The sequence below is a fragment of the Oryza brachyantha genome, chromosome 1, assembly GCF_000231095.2.
Source record: "Oryza brachyantha chromosome 1, ObraRS2, whole genome shotgun sequence".
Lineage (NCBI taxonomy): Eukaryota > Viridiplantae > Streptophyta > Magnoliopsida > Poales > Poaceae > Oryza > Oryza brachyantha.
The window spans coordinates 10,474,511-10,497,402 of record NC_023163.2 but is presented as its reverse complement, the minus strand read 5'-3'; the positions used below and the strand labels follow the sequence as shown (position 1 = coordinate 10,497,402).

At 42.0% G+C, this 22,892-nt stretch overlaps 2 protein-coding genes across 2 annotated transcripts; one reads left to right on the top strand and one right to left on the bottom strand.

The window, feature by feature from the left end:
* Positions 1-680: 680 nt before the first annotated feature.
* LOC107303522 lies at positions 681-6,670 on the bottom strand. Its single transcript, XM_040522015.1, has 4 exons — positions 6,653-6,670; positions 6,113-6,515; positions 1,978-2,231; positions 681-1,892 (listed from the first exon to the last, which is right to left on the bottom strand). Exons 1-4 carry the CDS (start codon positions 6,668-6,670, stop codon positions 1,671-1,673), a joined length of 897 nt encoding a protein of 298 aa, XP_040377949.1. The 3' UTR covers positions 681-1,670.
* A 9,464-nt stretch (positions 6,671-16,134) lies between these two features.
* On the top strand, positions 16,135-22,677 carry LOC102719824 (E3 ubiquitin-protein ligase RFI2-like). The gene is made up of 6 exons (XM_006645812.3): positions 16,135-16,461; positions 19,555-19,742; positions 20,335-20,393; positions 20,815-20,843; positions 20,935-21,331; positions 21,733-22,677. The coding sequence occupies exons 1-6, from the start codon at positions 16,224-16,226 to the stop codon at positions 22,232-22,234; spliced, it is 1,413 nt and encodes a 470-aa protein (XP_006645875.3). The 5' UTR covers positions 16,135-16,223; the 3' UTR covers positions 22,235-22,677.
* Positions 22,678-22,892: the final 215 nt, after the last annotated feature.

Here is a 22,892-nt window from a genome sequence, read left to right as displayed (position 1 = left end):
GTCTTATTTTTTATGTCGGTAAAAAATATTGGATTAACATCGAAAATAACAATACGTACAAATAAGTGTTTTACAAATACTATTGGAATTAATCTTCGAATTTGAATGGAACAAACTGCAGTACGGTTTTAGACTTGGGACAGACACCGATAGAAAATAAGAGGGGGATGTGCGACGGGGACGGGGATGCCGTCGCTATTGCACAGGTGGGTGCAAGGAGTGCGTACGCGCTGGGCCAGGCTGACGGGAGAAGCTGGATTTGAGCGTTTCTGTTCAGCCTAGCTGTGGAGGCTTTTTTGCATCTGTTAGGCCAGGCTTCCACCCTCATGCGACCAACCAAACATTCATCTGATTGCATGACAGATACGAGACAAGTCTCATATAGACAACCAAACAACCCCTATATAGCGGCGGCCGTCCACGATGGCTAGGCAGGCATCTCCAATTGATCTCCAATACACGAAATCCAGCCAAATCGAACGGCCAACAACGCCTCCACGTGTCCCTACCATTCGCTCCGGAAATGAAAGGGCGCCATGCAGGCGTCTCCTCATCTACCGCACCATGCATGCATGCTTCTATTCATCTACGCAGCCATGCAAACGCACCATGCTGGCGTCTCCTCGTCTACCGCGCACCATGCATGTGTCTTTGGCAAATTTTTCAAAAAAAACCACAATCACAAGCCTTAAAAAATCACTGAAATGGTGTCTTCTCAACTATTAGCTCTAATTTAGCTATAGTCAATTCATACAATAGTTACCTACAAAATATTAATACATGGTCCACATATCATACACACATTGTGTCTTGGAGCCCATACTATAGCTATCTACACAAATTAGTAGTTCATTGTCTTCTCTCTTATCTTTTATCTCTTTAAAATATGTTTATAGCTGGCAACTCTTAATCTACCGGTTAAACCACGCCCATGTGTCCCTACCGATCCCTTCAGAAACGAACGGTCGTCTCCTCATCTACTGGTAAATTGAAGATAAATTGGATACATGCCATTGGAACTAAACGAATTTGAAAAAATACCATTACAATTCGTGAAACCGCTCGCACATGCCATCCGTATTTCTGTAAAATTTGATTCTTGCCATTCTGGGCCCACAAATCAGGATCCTGCCTCTTTTCCCTCTCCCATATTTTCGTATGGTCGCTATTGCCCCTCTCTCTAGTGATACAAGGCTGGATCTGGCCAGTCGGGGCAGCTCAAACAGAGCGGCAGAACCTTAGCCGATAGGACTGCGGCGGGTGACGATGGGGGACGACGGTGGTAGGGGACAGCGGGGGACCGCGGTGACGGCGACGGTGGCGACGTCGACGGCGGCGATGACGACGGCGAGGTTGGTATGGCGCCAAGACCGATTCAGTCAGCATGGCTGCAGTCGAGCAGCTCTCCGCCTGGAATCCCAGAGCTGAAATGTCATTGCGGGAATGCTGCAGCAGTTTATAGGTCGACGACGACAAGGAACCCAGGGCGACGGTGGCTCCAATGCGAAGGCACGGTGAGATATATGCATTACTTTGCAACTCCATCCCAATTCTTCATTTGTTGTTCTGCTTTTGCAGCGTGGTTACACTTGCTCGTTGTGGATATGGGAAGACAACCTGAATGAGTATGTTGAGGAGTGTGTTGCTTACTGTGAAGCCGGCCAATTCGATTATTTGCATGAGTCATGCACAAGCTTGCGCCAGTTGGTAGCAGAAGGGGACTGATTTGTTCCGCATGCGACCTCGGCACTTAAGCTATTCATCAGAAAATCCATTGAGAAACTTTCTGAATCCACAACCCAATGCCAAGTACTGCCTTTCGTGTAACACTTTCTACCATCTGTGTCTACCGTGACAAATGCTTCAAGCCTAACCTCTACTGAAACCAGTGCCTACCAATAAAGGAGAGAACATCAACTCATGGTATTGCTAAGTACTGCATGCTTGTGACAAAGAAAAGGAATAGCAAGCACTCACGGTATTGTAGCAATCGCTGGAATCGATCCAGCCGGATCCATCCCCTCCATCCCTCCCGTCCCACAGCGCACAAAGCTTCAAGGGGGATTCTTGATGGGAGCACCTACATCTCAGGTTGCCGGCGCCGGTGAACTCGCACCCCCTCCGCCGCTTCACCACCCAGCGTCGCTGATTCCGTCGCCGGCAGCTAGCTACGAGTCGGCAGTGCGGTGGCCTCCCTCTGTTTGAGCCCAGCCAGATCCAGCCTTGTATCACTGGAGAGAGGGGCAATAGCGACCATACGAAAATACGTTAGAGGGAAAAGAGGCAGGATCCTGATTTGTGGGCCAAGAATGGCAAGAATCAAATTTTGCAGAAATACGGTTGGCATGTGCGCGATTTTACGAATTATAATGGTATTTTTTTTAAATTTGTTTAGTTTCAATGGCATGATCCAATTTACGCTAAATTAAAAGACCCTCTCACTCTGATCGTTTGAGAAAAAGAACTCTCAATGTCTGTTGACGTTTCTCAATTGTTACTAACCAAAGTATTTAAATTGGTGAACTCTTAGCAAGATCAGCGCACGACTCTTCCTAGTTAGGCCACGTTCAGTTCTTCCTGGTTAGGCCACGTTCAGTAAGAGGGGTAGGTGAGTTAGTTATTCGGTACAGAAATATAGTAATAGATTAGTATCTAATTAATTAATTATTAATTATTAAAATATATATAATAGATTAATATGATTTTAAAACTTTCATGTAGAAAATATTTACAAAAAATACACCATTTAACCATTTAAGAAGCGTGCACGTGATAAACGGGATAACCTAGAATTAGAAATGGGGGAGCCGAACACATCTTATTGCTTCATCGTCATCAACATCAGTATATGGTACTCCATAGGTTATTTCCGAATGCGCCTTCGATAATTCTTGCATTCAGATTTTTCTTTGCCAGCTGTTGGATTCTATTTTGTGGAAAGTGAGAACTTCGCTGGTAATTATGGAATCTTAGTTCTGATTGATGCCTCCTCTGCCTTTCAATGGATCCGAGAAAATGTGTTTCATGTCAATCTGTCCTTAGTAATGCCATTTTTTTCACTATCTATTACATTTAAGAAACTGGCCGGTAGCTTTGTACATTGTTTGAGGTGTGTTGAACTGTTAAGTATGAATGATCCCATGATCCCTTTGACAAACTTTTGGTAGCACACACAACTGTGTCACACTTGTAATTCTGTTATGTGAGTTATTACAGAGCTCTATAAAGGGCCTATTCATTTTGAAGGAAAAACAAAAGATACAGTTCCTAATGATTGAATTTCTTTGAACGTCATTCGTTTGTAGAAATAAATCATAGGAAAATCAAAGAAAATTTTCTCTTTCTATGTCTCTTCTAGAAGACATAGAGAGATAACATATGAAAATTTTTATCCACTAACACCTCTTGGAAAAATTTCTATAGGTTGGTGTTGCTATACATCACCATTCCTCCATTTTTCCTATTCCTTTATATTAAAATTCCTCTAAACGAAACAAGCCCAAAATGGAGTATTTCATGGTGCTGAACCTTGTTGCGGTTTCATTTGCAAAATCGATAAAAATGGTTAACTGCAGAGGAACGTGTGCCCCTTCCACTTGTCTCATCTTTGTGGGACATCACAATATTGCCTACCGGTTTGCATGCCGTCGAACTCGAACCAGCTGTAGATATTATACCCATGAACACATTTCATGCTACATGCATGGGACCGTCGATATTTGTGAACTTTAACATAGCTTTACGTAGATAATTACTACCAACTACTCCCTAGCAATATAACTAGATCGAGCTGGTAAAACTTGTGTCCGGAACAACAGATAATTAAAATTTAAGATACAGTATCCATTAAACAGACCGTGGATTCTTGAGCACTGACACGGTGAACTTGACGGTTCAGGCAGTCGTTGACGATGAGGTTATCAGCGCCTTCACTGCTGAAGCGGATAGGCAGCGACGCATCTAGCGATTTGCCGCGCTCCAAGACGCCGTACGTCGACCCCGCGACTTCGCCTCCACCACCTCGCCGGAGCAGTCGAGCGGCGCGTACGCGAACGCCGCCGCGACGCTCGCGGCGCCGGTAGGCGCCGGCCACCGTCACCATGACGAGTTCGAACGTGGAGACCAGTGGGTACTTAGTGGCCGGGTGGTACCGGACGGCCCAGACGTACGTGGCCGCCGACGCTGAACCCGTCGGACTGGTAGTAGACCACCTTGTCGCCGCTCCGCCAGGCGAGCCACTTCGTGACAGAGTAGACGTCGACGGTGAAGCGGCGGACTCCGGTGGCTGCCACGGTGAGGCTCGTGCAGCTACCGGCGTCCGATGGATTCGCCATTGATTGCCTAAAGGAGTGGGTGTCTGGGTGATCGAGAAAGAGGGTTTACAGTAATTACTGCTTCCGTCTTGAAATAAGATTATTTTTTATTCTTCCGTGTTCAACATTTGACCATTCGTCTTATTTGAAAAATTTTTACGATTAATATTTTTGTTCTTACTAGATGATAAAACATAAATAGTACTTTATACGTAACTAATTTTTTTAAATTTTTATATAATTTTTTTAAATAAAACGAATTATCATAGACACGAAAAAAATAAAAAATAATCTTATTTCGGGACGGAATGGAGTTAGCAAACATATAGCTAGCGCCGGCCGTCCACGATAGCTAGGCAGGCATCTTCTCCGCCAACACGTCCACGTGTCCCTACCAATCGATCGAGAAATGAATGGGCACCATGCAGGCGTCTCCTCCTTTACCGCGCACCATGCGTCTCTTCATCTACACACTACGCAGCGATGCAAACGCACCATGCAGATGCAGGCGTCTCCACGTCTACCGAGCACCATGCATGTGTCTTTGGTAATTTTTTTAAAAAAAAACGCAATCACAGGCCCCAGAAAAATTCACTGAAATGGTGCCTCCTTAATCGACCGGTTAAACCACGCTCATGTGTCTCTACCAATCCCTCCGAAAACAAACAGCCATCTCCTCATCTACCGGGAAATTAAAAAATATAAAAGGCCCTCTCACTGATAGCTTGAAAAAGAACTTTCAGATGTTTGTCGATGTTACATAAAAATCAATGTTATATTAGGACACATAAAAAATATATCTTCTAGGATTACTCTCAACTGTTACTAACAAAAGTATCCAAATTGGTGAACTCTTGGCAAGATCTGTGCACGACTCTTCCTAGTTAGTCCTTCGTCGTCATCAACATTTGATTTTCTTTCTTTCTTATTTGGCTGTACGCATTAGAAAAATCAGTTTTCTGCCGACGATTCATGGTTAGTCTTTCATCGTCACTAACATTTGAATTTCTTTCTTTCTCTTCTTTTTTCCATACACGTTATACAAATTAGTTTTTTTCGGTGTACCTATGTCCAAAACACAAAAGTACGAACTATCCACGGTCCCTCCCACAATCACTCCAAATTAAACAGACCAAACGGCATCATCTTCTCCACCACCAAATCTTTCTCTCCTCCTCACTCCCCTTTCATCAGATCCAATGGTGCCTAACATAGAGCAAGCACCAATGGGAACCATGACCTCTGACATTGAAGGGCAAGGGGTAGGAGTAGAGGCCATGGCAAGGGGCGAGGTAGAGACAACCATGTGGCTAGCGAACATGGCCAAAGAAGTCATCAAATCGTCCGGTTGGCTACCATGGCCATGTGTCCGCCTTTTCTTCTCCCCGCCACTCTACTGCCCCTCTACTAGAGATAGCAACGGGTACATACCTAATGGGTTCGCACACCCGTACCCATACCCGTTGGAACTAAATTTAATTACCCGCTAAAATACCCATACCCGCTCGCGGGTACATAATTCCCCCATACCCGTACCCGCATGGGTGACGGGTACCCGTTGGGTACCCATACCCGTTTCATCCATGGAACAAATAAGAACAAAGGGGAAGAGGATCACCGGCTGTCACCGTTGCCGGAGTCGGAGCTGGAGCCTGCTGCCATTCCGATGTTGGGATGGAAATAGGAACAACCGAATGGAATTGGGGGGGAGAGGAATAGAACAGGTGACAACACGGCGAAGAAATCAAGTGTGGTGCCCCAACCGGAATACCAGATCTAGCAGCGAGCCAGCGACTTACCTCCTCCTCCTGGGCCAACACGGTGGCAGCGACGTTGCCGCAGCCGGCGGTCTAGCCGGCAGCCGTCCAGCAAAACGGTAGAGGCGGCTTGCCGCTCGCAGTCCTTCGGCGCGGTGCGGCGTAGGACGTCCTCCTCCTCCCTCGTGGCGTGACGCACGGCGTCCTCCTCCTCCCGTAGTCCGCCACTAGGGAGAGCCGGAGAGGGAGGCGCGGAGGCACTGCTGCGCAGGCAGAGCCGGAGAGGGAGGCGCTGCTGCTGGCCCTTCGCTCGCCCCCGGCCCAAGAAGGAGATCAAAGAGGGAGGCACCGCAGCCGCCCGCCGCTGATGGTCCCGCCGCCTGTCGGCCTGAGAGGAAGAGGGAGAAGCCAGCAAGCCGACTGGATTGGGAGCAGCCGCTGCCCACTACTCTGCAGTGTGCACTAATCAGTAAACTTTACTAGGGTTTCCAAGTAAGCGGGCTTTAGGCCACATGTCACATTATTGGGCTGGCCCATGGGTATTTTGGACCTGCGGGTTAACGGGTTTGGGTATCATCTAACCGTGCTCGTACCCGCCATACCTATTGGGTGAAGTTTTTGCTCGTAAATAGACCCACGGGTACATTTTTTGGAACATACCCGCCTCCTAATAGAGTAAAAACCCGACATGTTTCGGGTAGCGGGCCCCGTTGCCATCTCTACCCTCTACCCCCTCCGTGCCCACTTGCCTTGGCCGCGCAATGACGGTGGCCAACGAGCAATGCTGATGTGTGGGCTGGTAATGCAATGCTAATGCAGCAACACGCGGGGTATTGTTGACGTCGAAAATATCACACACAAAAGTCTGGGAGTCAATCTTAGACAGCTCCAGTGCAGGACCTAATTCTTAGAAGGTGCGCGGGCGTGCTAGTCAGTTTGATCCTACAAATGACAAGATATTGTTAATGCTAAAAATAACGATCAATGATCACACACGTAGGCCTTGGAATCAATCTTAGACCATTCCAGTGCAGGACCTAATTCTTAGAAATATTGGCCGTGTCAGTCAGTTTGATCCTATAACTGACAAGATATAACATGGAAAACAGTTAACGCTAAAATCGCTATCAGTCGGATAGCCGATACCGTCCTAGGACCCTAGCCGATAGACTAGACGATCGGCTTTACAGGAATTTCATGATGGTGACCATAAACATGCCCAATTCAGCTGAGCCAGAGGCAGGATAAACACTAAATAGACCAACCAACCAATTAATCTTAAAAGATCGGACCAAACAAGGATAGTCTTAAGATTAATCAGCCGATCGGTTCACTTTAGCAATTATCGCACGTGAAATTGTCAGCCGATACGGGACTAAGTGTGAAATTTAAAATAAACTGGAATACTACACTAATTCACCAGCATAAAACAATAATACATGACGGCATACATTGTCATATCAGACCTAGAAGATCGAACCTAATCGAGACAGTACATATCTAGATATAACTATGCATGAAATCGACTGATCATTGTAGCATGCGATTAATAAGATAGCAAACCAGAGTAATTTGTCAATCAACTCGTTAAACCCAACCGATCGGACATATCTCTATAAGCAGATCATACTAAATACACATAGATCAGACTTAACCGAGACAGTATGCAATCCAGCACGATATAATCATAGAAATATGAAGATCGACGAGCTTAATAAACCAATCGACAGATTACTTAGGACAATGCTGGCTAGAACTCCAGCAATAAGCCCTCATGAGCCCCCGATTCAATCTGATGACATGAACCTGGCAAACCAGATTGATCGGACCGAACCGAAACAAAATCAGGTTAACCAGAATTACATTAACAGACCGAACAGAAGAACCCATGAGGACTTGATCAAGAAGTAATACCACTTCAAGCTAAAACAGATTAAAGCAATAATAGAATTCAACCCGCCGATCAACTAGGCAGGAGATCGAACTTAACCGAGACAATCCTTTTCTAGTTGATCGACTGGTTTTGACAAGCAGGAACTCACATGGCAAAGCTGACAAACCCCGCGGCGAGAGCTCAAGCAAGTCGAAGGTTTTGAGGCAATGCGCCAAGTTGAATTGATCGAGAGATAATTTACAAGGACCCCTGGCACATATATTTATAGCCCCGGGTATTAACTACCCAACCGGATAATAATCCGTTACTAACTAACTTGTAGGGTTCGGACTCTAATTAAATACAAGACTCCTAACCAAACTCTAAGATAAAGACTAATTAATCTACACGGAGTCACAACTAACGCCAAATTTATCTCTACACTTTGGGCCTAATCGAACTGCAATTCCTGTCCGATTCGGACTCTATCGGTTGCATCCACACCGCGTCCAGCCTCCTGCTTCCAGCCGATTCACCCCTTCTTATCCGATTCGGTTTTTAGCTGTGTTTCAATTCGTAACGACGATTTGCTAAAATCTGGTGTTAACAGATATAAACAGTAAAACAAGCCGATCGGCTATCGAGTCGGTAGGTGAATAAATATCCAGCTGATTCGATGTTGACGTAGTAGTGGTTAGCCGATAGGATGAACGATCGGCTGTAAAAAGCTTGGATCGGCTAGAAACTCGATAGAATTAAATATTAGACCAACGTAATCCGCCAAGTTACTTATTAATCTTAGTCGATCGGACGAGCCCTTATAACCAGATCGAACTAGACATAAAGAGATTGAAATTAACCAAGACAATATGCAGTTGAGCACGATATGATTATAGGAAACATGAAGATCGATAAGGCTAATAAATAAACTGATGAATTATTTGGAATAAACAATGAATCCTATGTTACGATCGGCTAAACCCAATTTGCGTATGGTTCTCACAAGCTGATGCAACATAAATAACTGCCGATCTAACTAAATCAAGTCAATTGGTATAAAGGTAATGCAGTAAAGCAATCGGCTACTCTATTGATGTAAATATGGTAAGCATGTAGATTGGCAAAGATCATCGGCTATAAACGGCAGACAAACAACCAAGATCTATAAAATATCTAGCCCAGATTGCTAAGAATAATCATAGAAGATCGGACCCAACTGAGACAGTTCAAGATTACGCCTAGCAATGTCAGGATAGATACTAAACAGATCTAGATTGCTATCAAGCCAATGAGCCGATGACTGGTAACTTATCGGCAGGTACTCCGATAAAACAATAAACAAAATACATCGATCTGATATAAACCATCTGACAAATGCAATCTACTAGATCGGATCGAACCGAGACAGTACTAGATTGAATATGTCAAACAACGAATATCAAGCCAACATTGATCGCCCAAAGTGGTCGACCAGATCAACTCAAAGCACGAAAGTGATATAAGCTGAAACTGATACGATAACTGGCAATCGCCCGACTAGATTAGAAAATCGGAACTTAACCGAGACAGTCCTAATCTAGCCGATGCGATTACCGTGGCCCGACGGAACGATGGACTTACCCCTCTGCTAGAGATCGAAGCGATGCAGCCCCGCGTCAAGTGGCAAGTTCCGCCGGAGTTAAAACCTCGGAAGAGGGTGGCGATGCGCCGAAAGTAGTTGATCTAATTGATGTGTAGATGATTTACAATGACCCCAGGCATACATATTTATACTCTCTGATGGATGCTAATCCGTGTTGAGCACCACATACGACTCCTAAGAGAGAAAAACAAATAACCAACTCCTAGATATATTCTATCTCTCACTTACAAGTCCCGATCGAACTCTAACTCTCTTAGAGATAAAGAAAAAAAATCTAAACTAACTGTAGCTAATAGATAAAATTAAATTACACTGACTCTGATTATTCCCGAATCTATCTGTAACATTCTAGGCCCAATCAGACTTTATTTATTATCCGATTCAGACTCCATCGGTTGAATCCGAGTTGTATTCCGCCTGGTCTTCTATCTGATTGCCCTGTTTCCTGTTCGATTCGGTCTTGAATCACAGTTTAATTTCTACCGGCAATTATCCAAATTCTGATGTTAACAGGTATCCATCTAGTTACTACTAAAATAGCCTCCTATGCTTGCTTGCTTGCTAACGCATACGCCCATGTCGTCTGCCCTCTAGAGATTGGAAAGAACCCATCAGCGAGAAAATCAAATCGTATTCTATAGAATATGGTAGTGGTAATCATATAACTGGTTTGACCATCTATTTTTGTAGCCTTCTCCTAAGTGTGATCATGCTATTACAACAACAACATCTCAAGGACCACCAAGGAAAAAGACTTCAAGTTAGAAGGCATGCTTCAAGGAAAAAGACCAACCTCGCCAACTGCTAGCCAACGCCACCAGCACGGTCGCCACCACCCCCTAGTGGTTCCGCCGCAAGCCCGTGCCCCAGCCGTCGCCCGTGATCCACCCTCCAACTTGCCTCGGCTGCTGCATGCCCCCGCTAGCCGCGCTCCACCCCCAGCATGCCTAGGCCGCTGCAACCCGCCGTCGCGCAACTCCACTCTCCATCCTGCGTCGGTCGTGCTCCGCCCTCTCACTACCCGTGCCCCAACCTGTGAGAGAAGAGAGGAAGAAGAGAGAGGAGAGCCCGGTAGAAAAGAAAGGAGGAAAAAAGGAAGAAAAAATAACTTGACATGTGGGACCCGCCGTATGCCATGTCAATAAAACCAGATAAAAATTGAGTCGATACTGATAAAGAACCTTTTTTGAACGGTTTATGAAAGTTTAGGGATACATATTTCTAATTTCCAGACCAACGGCAAGGTAGGGGAGCTACCGTTACTTTCTAGCCTATTTATTATCCGTCCCACCACAAAATTAGAATTGGACCACGTGCGCTACGCTGGCCCGGAGGAGCACCACCGACTCCCCCAACTCCTAACCCTCAACCCCGGCGACCCCCACTCTCTTTCTCTCCTCCACGCCCCGCCCGCTCCAGGAGTCGAGTAAACCTAGAGGTAAAATTTAATTAGTGCACGTGCACTCTATAGTCTTATCGAGCGACAACTGAAATATCAAATATCCTACAAGTACACTACCAGTCCACTAAGCAAATTGAAATGACATATGTTTTAAATACAATTTTCTCTTAAACTACTCATCCGATCTACGATCTGATTACACCGTTATATTCGTAACAATTAAATCTTTATAACAAGATCACACATAATTATATTTTGATAAAAAATACAAATTACTTTTATAATATATCCAAATTACTTTTAGATTTAATTAAGTTACATTTTAGACATATAAAAATAAATTTAATACAAATAAATGCAATTTAAATACATTATAGAAGTAACTTAAAGCAAAAGAAAAGTAACTTGTCATGACATTAGGAGTAAATCCTGCACTCGATAGATTTAACTGGAGACGCATTGATCAACCATCCAATCCCACATGGAGATATCCAATCCACAAATGTCTTACTTTGCTAAAAATATACTGCTAGTTCATCAAGCAAATTAAAACCATCTGCTTTAAATACAATCTCTCTTAAACTACTCATCCGATCTATGATACCATTACACCGTTATGTTCATAATAATTAAATATTTATAACAAGATCTCAGATGATTATATTTTGATGAAAAATTACAAATTAGTTTTATAATATATCCAAATTACCTTTAGATTTCATTAAGTTACATTTTAGATATATAAATAAATTTAATACAACATAAAAGTAATTTAAATATATTATAGAAGTAACTTAAAATAAAACGAAAGTAACTTGTCATGACATTAGAAGTAAATTCGTTGGGGGTAACTATAATATGTTGATTAAATCTAACGAAAGTTATTTTTAGACTTATGTTTTTAACCCCACAATAGATTTTTTAATGCCATATTAAGTTACTTTTAGTTTAAGTTACTTCTATAATATATATGTAAATTGCTTTTAGGATTTATTAAATTTATTTTTATATGTCTAAATGTAACTTAATGAAATCTAAAAGTAATTTAGATATATTATAAAGTTTAAGAGAAATTTTCATACGAAGAAGAATGCATACATGTTTAGGTGTACTAATAGCAACCAACTTCTTTCTGGTTAGCACTAAGAGCATGTTATTAAGTTATTAAGTCAGTTATAAATATATTTTAAAGAGATAAAAGAAGAGAGAAAAGTAGTTAGCTACTAATTTATAGCTAGCTACAGCACGAGCTATAAGACATGATATGTATATGATACGTGAGACCATATATTAATACTTTGTAGGTAAATAAATTAGAGCATGTAATTAGCAACTTGCTGTAAGAGCAGGTAAAATAGCAGGCTATAAGTCAGTTCTAAGTATATTTTAAAGAGATAAGAGGGGAGAGAGAAGAGAGGCGAACTACTAATTTGTAGCCAGCTGCACACGAACTCAAAAACGAAATGTGTGTATGACATGTGGGACCATGTATTGATGTTTTATAGATAACTATTGTATAAATTGACTATTAATGAATTGGAACAAGTAGTTGACTCTTGACTATTAGATGGTGTTTGGGACAGGGGACTTATTTTTAGTCCCTTGTCCCATCGAATGTTTAGACGCTTATTATAAATAGTAAACGTAGTCTATAAATAAAACCCATGCATAATCTTGGACTAATTTGCGAGAGGAATCTAATGAGCCTAATTAATCCATGATTAGCCTATGTAATTCTATAGTAAACATGCTCTAATTATGAATTAATTAGGCTAAAAAATTCGTCAAGCGGATTAGCACTCATTTACGAAATTATTATTTTTATTAGTCTATGTTTAATACTTCAAATTAGTGTCTAAACATCCGATGTGACATGGGGCTAAAAAGTTTAGCCCCATCTAAACAACCCCTTAGAGCAAGGCTAATAATATAGCCAACAAGCTGGCTATAAGATTTCTTATAGTCTTCTCTTAGTCCACCCATATACTAGTTAGCTCTTCATCATTAATGCAGGACCCACATGTCACTCTCACAGAATTTTTTTTTCCTGTGCACAAGCTGGCTACAAGCTAACAGCCTGCTTACACTCTCTCACATTCCCTCTCTTCTCTACATAAGCATATAGCCTGCTATTATACTTGTTCTTAGAGCAAGGCTAATAATATAACAAACAAGCTGACTATAAGACTTTTTATAGCCTTCTCTTAGCTCACCCATATACTAGTTAGCTCTTCATCATTAATGCGGGACCCACATATCACTCTCACAGAGTTTCTTGGTTCTCGTGCCGAAGCTGGCTACAAGCTTACAGCCTGTTTATACTGTCTTATTCTTTCTCTTCTCCAAATAAGCATATAGTAAGTTTATAGCCTGCTAATGTACTTGCTCTTATGCTCTTAGTGTGTGAGACGTAGCCGCGCCTCCCTAGGCAAAGCGGCAGCCGCCACCCCCATCACGCTCTAGTGGGGACCCGCACGTCATACGCCAGCAGCAGCAGCAGGTGCATGCGGTGCCGCGCAGCCCCTGGCAGCTAGTAGCCGCCAGGTGTTCCCCGGTGCCCGTGCCCGTGCCCACCCCGACGTAACGAGTACTGCTCGTTGTTTCGACGCCTCACGTCACGTCTGCGGCTGTAGCACAACGCCATCCCCTCCTCGGCTCCGGTCAACAGCCAAAAATAATACAGAGTAGTAATAATAATAATAATAATAATAATAATAATAATAATAATAATAATAATAATAATAATAATAATAATAATAATATACTACTACTACTACTTTTGCTGCCCGGTCAAAAAAAAACCGGGCTCAGTTTCCTCTTTTCCAGAAAGTCAAGGAAAACAGTAATAAGTCATAACTCCGTCCTTAATATTTGATGTCGTTGACTTTTTAATACATATTTAACCATTTATTTTATTTAAAAAGTTTAGATAATTACTAACTATTTGTATATCAATTTAGTTATTATTAAATATACTTTTATGCATATATATATAATTTTATATATTTTAAAAAAATTAAATAAAAAAAATTATCAAACTATATAAAAAGTTAGCAGCAACAAATATTTAGGGACGGAAAGACTACATGCTACTCCTCAGTCCAAAACTGACACCGGCGAATCCCAAGCATATGCCAGGGCCGGTCCAGCCAAAACGCAATCCTCGTTCGTTCCATCGCGTCGCGTCATCCACGGGGAAAGTAAAGGCTAGTTTTTTCATAAGTTTCTTCTTACGTTTATAAATTAAAACTAAAATTTTTAAAAAGTTGGTTTTAGATTTCATCATACACCGTTTTCGGTATTTATTTTTAGATCGCTAAAAAGACATATATAAAATCTTTAATAGTAAATTATGTTTTTACACAAACCGTTTGGCATTTTCTTTAGAAAAACTGAAAAATAACCCCAAAAGATTTTCCCGGCTGGTTTGGTCTACGTGCGTTCTACGGCGGTTCAAACGGCAAATTAACCGTTCGCACCGCACCGGGGGGGCGTGCATGTCACGCTCCTGGCGTGGCTGCGCATTGAGCTGGCGGTGGGGGTGGGCCCCGTATGTCATCCATGCAGCGTGGCACGGGACACGTGGGCGCTGACCTGGGAACAGGTGGCCCCCCTAGTGCGCGTGACTGGGATGGATGGCGTCTCTGTGTCGTCGGGTTTGGAACCTGGGCTTGGGCGGCCGGGTTCGGATTTACCCTGGTGGTTGGGCTCCTTCAACCTGTGACGCCAAACAAATGATACCAATACGAAATCCGTCTTGCAATGTCGCCACTGCACTTTATCTTAATTTCCGTGATGGTTTGGAAATGACATCATAAACATATTTTTTGAATTCCAATGAGAGGTGTCGGTGTAACAAGCCGTGATTTATGGTTGTTTTGGGACATATTTTTAGTCCTAAAAAGATAACTACAGTGGACGGTTATAACGTATGGCAATTGATTACCAACGCATTAAATATTTGTATATTAATAATAGGTTTTATGTTATACTCTAAATTAATAATATTGCCAAATACATGTATTTCGATGGTCATGACTTTCGGAATATTTGCACCTTTCAGTTCACTCTACTTTTAACGCCAGTAACGTATTTTTTATAACTAGCGCACTATAAATATAACTTATACAGAGTATCACGCCTGAGCGACTAGTATTCATATTTTTTTCTCGGACCCCACTCTCATTCTCCGCTTGGTGTTTCTTCGATCTCCAGCGATGGCTCGCTGTCTCCATCACTTTCCGGGCTGCCTCTGTTCTTCGTCGCCGCCTACCTCCTCACGCAGGTGAACAAAGCTCGTTGCTCCTTGCCACTATTGTCAATCCCATGTAGCGCCTTACTTATACCTTACTCAATTGTCAGGTCATCTTCGGCTACCGGCATCGGCAACATTCGACAAATGGAGGAAAGCCCCACGATGGCGGCGTCGGTGCCTCCTCAACGTCGTGCCACCGGCAGATCTTTAGTGTTTATAGTTAGCTCATCAGCTCCGATCCGTGGCTATGTGTAAGTATATTTCAGATCTGTTTTTTTTTACTCATCGAGATCTCTATAATAGTTTTTTATAGTCAGCTCATCAGCTTTGATCCGTGGCTATGTGTAAGTCTATTCCAGATCTGTTTTTTTATTTATTGAGATCTCTATAAGAGTTGTTTATAGTTAGTTCATCAACTCTGATTGGTGGCTATGTGTAAGTCTATTCTAGATCTGTTTTTTTACTCATCGAGATCTCTGTAACAGCTGTTTCTAATTCACTCTACATCTGTATTCAAATGAATTAGATGCACAGATAGCAAAACAATTGTCAACTATATAAATTAGCATTCCCCTTTTTACGTAGGTTTGGATTGCCCAATACAAACTCTACACTGCAAGGGACGGTAAGGGAAAACGGCCGCGGGATGGTGTTGCAAATAACAATTCCTCCAGGTACCAGTATGCAAAAAAACCGCAATTTTCTTCCATTTTTTTTAGTTCCCCTTTCGTATTTGCTTTGCTTTGCTTATTATTATTTCTGGTGGACGGAACAGATAGCCAGGCACAGCAGGAGGCCGTCGCCGTTGGTGGGAGTGAGACGACGCCCGCGCCCGCGCCCGCGCGCGAGATCGGAGGAGCTCCGGCGAGCGATCGGCACCGGCGACGCGGCCGCGTGTACGTCGCCGGCGGGGCCGCGTTCGTGCGCTACCCGGAGGGATCCGCCGGCCGAGGAGTGGTGGGGAACGCGGCGAGCGCCGGGATGGGCGCCGAGGAGGAGGAGGAGCCGGCCGCGGCCGTCGGGAGGGAGGGGGGAGGGGGAGGAGGAGGAGACGGCGGGAGGGCCGCGGGGGCGGGGGCGGGGGCGGAGGGCGATGGCGCCGACAGCGGGGAGGGTGCTGGGGCGGTGGTCCCGTGCTCGATCTGCCTCGACGCGGTGGTCACCGGCGGCGGGGACAGGTCTACGGCGAGGCTGCAGTGCGGCCACGAGTTCCACCTCGGTGAGTGGCTTTCTGCCTCGAGATCTCCCCCCGGTGTGTTCCTGATGCGACGTTTCTTTGTTTGTTGGGGACGGAAATTCAGTGGATGAAACAATGGTAGTCAAATCAATTCATGGAAACGGGCAATTCGGACTCTGTTACTGGAGTTAGATTTGGAAAGTTGGAATTTTGGGAATGGATTAGGTTTGGGGATGATCAGCTTGTACGCTTGTTTTAAATTTAACCACATATTTCTAATATGGTAAGTTCATTAGAGTCACTCTTTAGAGAAGGCAAGAATTGGTGGGTCTGAGTTTTGATTTCGTGGTATACTTGTGATTTATTATGGAAGTTATATGGGCAGTATATGTTTCAAATCATGGTTTGTAATTTGGAAAAGGTAAGATTTTAGGACGACATTTACTGCAATTTGTACTAGATTATACCATCTTTGTGCTAGTCTATGCTATATGCTTTAATACAAGAATTGTATGTGCCCCAATGAGAAACATTACACTTCACCTTGTGTTGCGTTGTTATAAATCGAATGCTATGGCCCCTTTGGCACAGTTTCTCCGTGCAATATCAGCTTTTACTTACTCATAAGCAGTTTAGAATCCTGCTATTTTGCAGCACTTCAGTTATTTTAATTGAGAAGCTGTTCCAAAGGGTTTCTATTTTGCAAGAAAAGCATATGTTGCCACTTATCTCGTATCTTCAGCATTTCTGTCTGGCAATGAGCTTGGTGTAGTTATATGTTGATTTGAAACTTTTCATTGGACTTTGATTTTGTGCTGGAATTTGGGACCGCCGTTTTTCTTGTGTTTTGCATCAGATCAGATTTGTGTGGGCAAAGTTGGTATCTTTATGATAGAAGCTGGAGATAATGAAGTTCAGTGAACTTATAGGAATATATTTATGTTTTCGCATATATTTGTATGATCGTTAGAGTTCTTAATATTCATTTACTATGTGCATGCTTTAGTGCCAAGGGTAACATTTTCTTAAGCTATATAGAAATTAGAGAGCTATGCATGTGTCAATTTGTTGGTAGTTTCTTGTGGTTCAATTTTTTTACAAATCAGACTAAAATATTTGGTAGGTTCGAAATAACTTTCTTCTACTATTTTTTTGAAAATGAATTTGCACAATCTAATAGCTGAAAGTTTGAGGCTTTGTCTTGAGAGCTGGACCAAACTTGTTTAATTTTGCAAGGCTGTAGGAATATAGGATATACAATCAAGTAAAAATGCATCATAATCTATCACCTAGATGTGATTTTGGTGTTAAGAAAAATTACATCTATTTGATGGTGATTTAGTCATTGACCGGTCTATGCATTTTTTCTGGATGTGCAGAACTCTGGTGCTTGATATTATGATGAGCCTGATTCTATTTGGATGTACTGTTTAAATATTTGGCTTACAATGTTGTACCATCCTGTCTGTTTTAAAAGTTTTTCATAATCCACATCAAACTATGTGTTTTATAAAAATTTCATGAGTAGATAGCACAAGCAGGATGGAAATTGAGTATTTTCCATTCCCAGAATTGGCATTTGATTATTTACCATCTTGTGCCTCAACTGATATTTCACATTGGCATCTTTTGCCATTTAGAATTCTTGTGTTCGTCCTTTATGTGGTCCTTTCCTGAAGTAATTTGTGCCACTTCCAGAAATGGTTTCCTTTCTGATTTTAACTTAGCAATTGTTGTGCAGTATATTAAGAATTTTGTTGTTAGGTAGTTTATTAGCTTATTCACAATTAACAAAATGCTACTGGTCACCTAGACGGATCAAATGGGGGCACTTTTGTGCCTCCCCTTATCACAATGCACCATTAACCTGTCCTAATATGACATATTAGTATCAATTGCTTATAACTCTGAGCTGCTGGCTGTAAATTTGGCTCAAATGTGCAATGTGAGCTGGTTTTGTATAGTAAATACTTCCCTAATGAATGCTTGTGACATTTGAGTATGGCTATAGAGTTAATAGGAGCCAACTTTGTAAATTTAACTTTGCCACAGTTTGCCACGCCTAACTTTAGACAACTCTGACTAACTTGGCAGCTATTTGGTTTTAGCCACAGTTGTGGCAAGATTCCCTTCCAGCAAACCAGGTCCTACATGCTAATGACTCAGAAAAGTGTGGCAATATTCCCTTAGGCTTGCCATGGTGTGGCTAAGAATACAATATCAACTTACACAAGTGTGGTAATTTTTTGTTGGATCATGGTGGCAAAGTGTGGCTGGCAACCAAACAGACCCTTAAGTCTGTAGATCATTTTTGTATTTGTATGTGTATATATGTGGAGCTAAAAACAAACTATTTTGGACTAGGGGAATTAATTTATTAATACCACATCTGTTTTGAAATATATGATGTGTTTACTTTTGGACATGACATATGATCATTCATCTTATTTAAATAAACTATGTAAATATCATTTATTTTGTTGTGATTTGTTTTATCATTAAATGTACTTTAAGCATGACTTATATTTTTGCATATTTTGCAAAACAATTTTAATAAGAAAAACGTTAGATGTCATATCTGAAAATCAACGGCATAATATATATTTTAAAATGGAGGTAGTATTATTTTTCTACTTGTTTCAGTTTTTTTCAATTTCCCTTCACTTCATAGTTGTTAATATTTCACAGCAACCTAGCTACATATCCTAAATTTCCTGACAGTAATTACAGACTCCCAGAGAGGGCATGAGTAATTACTAATCAATATATACTGCTAATACTACATAAAAAATTGATTCAGAATATTCATGTTGATTTGGAAGCAACTGTGAGTGCACACTAGTTCAGTAGCCTATGATATTTTCCCTTCCATTTTGTTATCGTAATTAATGTGCCTCCAAAATATAGTAATAGAATCAGTTTATTGCTTTACAGCAAGGAGCTTTGTGGTCTGATCAAGGTATATGTTGATAGTAACTGTAAAAAGTATCCTTTCATGTGAGGCTGAAAACACTGTCGTATGCATCTTTCTATATCTGTTATGCTGTCATAGTTGAGCTTTCTTCTTCTGTAGAATAAAATTATGCATTTGTATTGCTCTTTATCATTTCTAATTCTGACTATACACTCCATCAGATTGCATTGGTTCCGCATTTAATGCCAAAGGAGTTATGCAATGCCCTAACTGTCGCCAAATTGAGAGGGGTAATTGGCTCTATGCAAATGGTTCCCGTCCTTCACAGGATGCAAGCAATGATGATTGGGGTCATGATGAAGACTTCTATGATGCTAGTCAACCGGAGACATCAAGGAGTGTCTTTTTGGTAAGGGGATATACTTTCTCATTTTGCTTCCCTTCCAATATTCACCTCATGTTCTACCTTTTTTTTTTTCTTTGTTTCTTCTACCTTTTCAACATGGTTTATCTTACGTGTTGGATTGCAAATAATAGATGCTTGACCTGTCTTCAGTGGGGCATTTAACTTTTTGCCACTTTTAGAAATGACACATAACATATTTGCCACTCGTTGTCTATGACACGTGGGTCCTCATGTGTCTATGACATGTGAGCCCAGTAGCAAATATGTTAGTGTCATTTCTAAGAGTGGCAAAAAGTTAATTATTCCGCCTTTCAGTAGTTCTCTTCTTTTTGTTTTTGAGACAGCTGGCATGTTCTCTGCATCTCTTTTATAAGCTTTGTTTTGTTGAGTTTTGAAGGCTCTTAGATATGAAAAGCCAATTATTTAATCAAAATCATTGCACTGTGTGCATTATGCCTTAATCTAAATTATAGCAGATATCATGGGTTTAGTTAAATGATATTCCTAGTGTAATGTTTTCAATCGTCATTTTGTATCAAACAATTTTGACACAGTGCATCCCAATTAATGATGATGTCTTTGACTATCTATGCAGCCATTCCGCTTCCAGTGGTGTCCCATTGGCCGCTTAGCACAACTTCCATCTGTATTTGAGTATGTTCTGCCCTTCAAACTTTTGAATTATTGTTATTTCTGGTTAATCCAGTAAATGAAGAAGTTATAACTAAAATTGTTACCACTATGTTATGTTTATTCCTGCTTTAGGACACTTACTGCAGTCCTAGAACTTCCATGTGATACCATCTGTTTTGCTCTTCCCCCCACTTCCTCGTAATGAAAGTGGATTGTGCCATTTGTGCAAAGTTCGATTGTCCGTTTCGATTATATTACAAATATGCCTACATCCTATGGTTTAGAGATGACAATAATGTGTGCTCCTTGCTGCCTCATTACAGTGATGAATCCTCCTTTAGATTCACCTCCTTATATATTTTAGGTCTTTGTATGATAGAGTTGATATATCAATTATTGTACTATTGTACTGTTTTCTCATGTTGCTTCTACTCTTTTCCAGTGAAGGAGAGTCAGCACCACCAGTTACCTGTAAGTTCTTGTTTGAATTATAACTACTGCTATACTTCCATATGCCTTACAAGATTTGTCAACTAAACATGCTTGTACTTTACAAATGCAGTTCATGATTTCATGGGACAAAACTTTTCCTCGGAGCATTTGCCTGTATCAGCACCTGGGGCAACTCCTCCAGGCCCATATATCGCTTACTTTCAGCCTCTTCAATCATCGGCATCATCATCAAGTTCCCATGTCACTGATAGAAGTATGGATGGCACCACATATCATGATCACTGGAACCCCCTAGCCGGGCCATCAGATGGTCGACCACTGGCTACAGTACATCCCATTGATTTCCATCATAACCACTGGACGCACCTTCCCAACTCCTATTCTCAACCCAACAGCAATAATGGTGTAGCTGAGCAGATGGCAATCCCTGTGGTACCCATGAGGGTTGGGGGGCTTGATGGTGATAGCCAACAGCGAGGATCTATCCCGTCAGTTTATGGAAATGGGTAAGTTTCATTTCTTTTTGAGTTATAAGTTGACTGCCTCCTTGAGTAAAAACAGCATGCTGCGTCTATCCAGAGAAAATGCCTACTGTGCTAATAATAGCCTTCACTAACCTGTGAAATTTTAGCTAAATTAGATATTTTAGGTGTTATAAACAGGTGTACATGAACTTTACTCTTTGGTGAATATTGTATGCAAACAGAATTAAGTTCCCTTGGACTAAAATACTGATTATTTTTTAGCCTATAAGAAAGATGTCGTGTGCATTCTCCTAGGTGTTTTTAATCTTTCTGCATCATTATTCCATGGTAGTCATTGCCAAAGCTTTGGCGCACCTGCTTTCTCGTTTATTGTTGTTCGAGATATCTTAACGGCTAGGACTTATGTGTTTTTGGCTTTGCAGATCTGGATCAAGATCAAGAATTCCAAGTGTTCCTCCTATGGCACCACAATTCATGAGGCCGCACGGTAGCATCAACGAACAATATCAGCAGAGTCCTTCCAGCCTGTACGCCGCGCCACAGCGTCCAGCCGGTGCGAGGACGACCGCGGTGCAGACCCTTCAAGACAGCATGAACTTCACCCTGTTCCCGCCGGCTCCGTCCCCTAACCTAATGGAGACGGAGGAAGGCGGGGGCAACCAGTTCTACGCCTGGGAGAGGGACCGTTTCGCCCCTTACCCACTAATGCCTGTGGATTCTGAAGCAAACTGGTGGGGCACGCCCCCACAATCCCATGGTGCAACGGATCCTTCAGCTGCTGCCCCCCAGAGGAGGCTCTTCGGGCAATGGATTGGTGCCGGGAGATCGCCGCCGCCGCCACCGCCACCGCCGCCACCACAACCGGCGGAGAACAGATCACCAGACAACTCGTCTTACCGGCAAATGCACATCCCCAGGATGTAGCCAGTAAAAGTTGATATAAAAAACCTGGAGAGACCCCCTGTTGGCTGTAAGAAAGTAGGGTTGAGACACCGTTGTAATGTCGTCGTCCTGTGTTTTGCGTGGTGATTAGACTCCCTGAGACAATATTTGCAGGCAGGTAAAAAGGAAGCAGAACTCAGAACACCCCCACCCAAGGAGGAAAAACGTTTCAGCTTTGGGTATTTATGTGGAATTCAGTTCGGTGGAGCATAGTAGTACATATTCCATGCCATGTTGGGGGCATTTTGAAGTTGTCGCATGTTTCCTTTTTTTTTTCTGCCTTTTCTTTTGCATTTTAATGTTGTCGCATGTTTCCTTTTTTTTTCTTCTGTTTCTTATCGTTTGCTTGCTTGCTGCATCGTGCATTTTGGTAGTATATGCCACGATGTGGTAAATGGTACTCCCTCTGGGTTTTCTTAATTGATGCCGGTTTGATTCTTCGTCTTATTTAAAAAATTTATATAATTATTGATTGTTTATTATTATTTGATTTATTACTAAAGTAACTCTAAATGTTACTTTAAATATGATTTATAATTTTATATTTTTGGATAAATACTTTGAATAAGACGAAATATCAAACGTAAATAAAAAATTAATAGTATCAATTAAAAAAATCGAGGGGTATATTGGTTGCAGG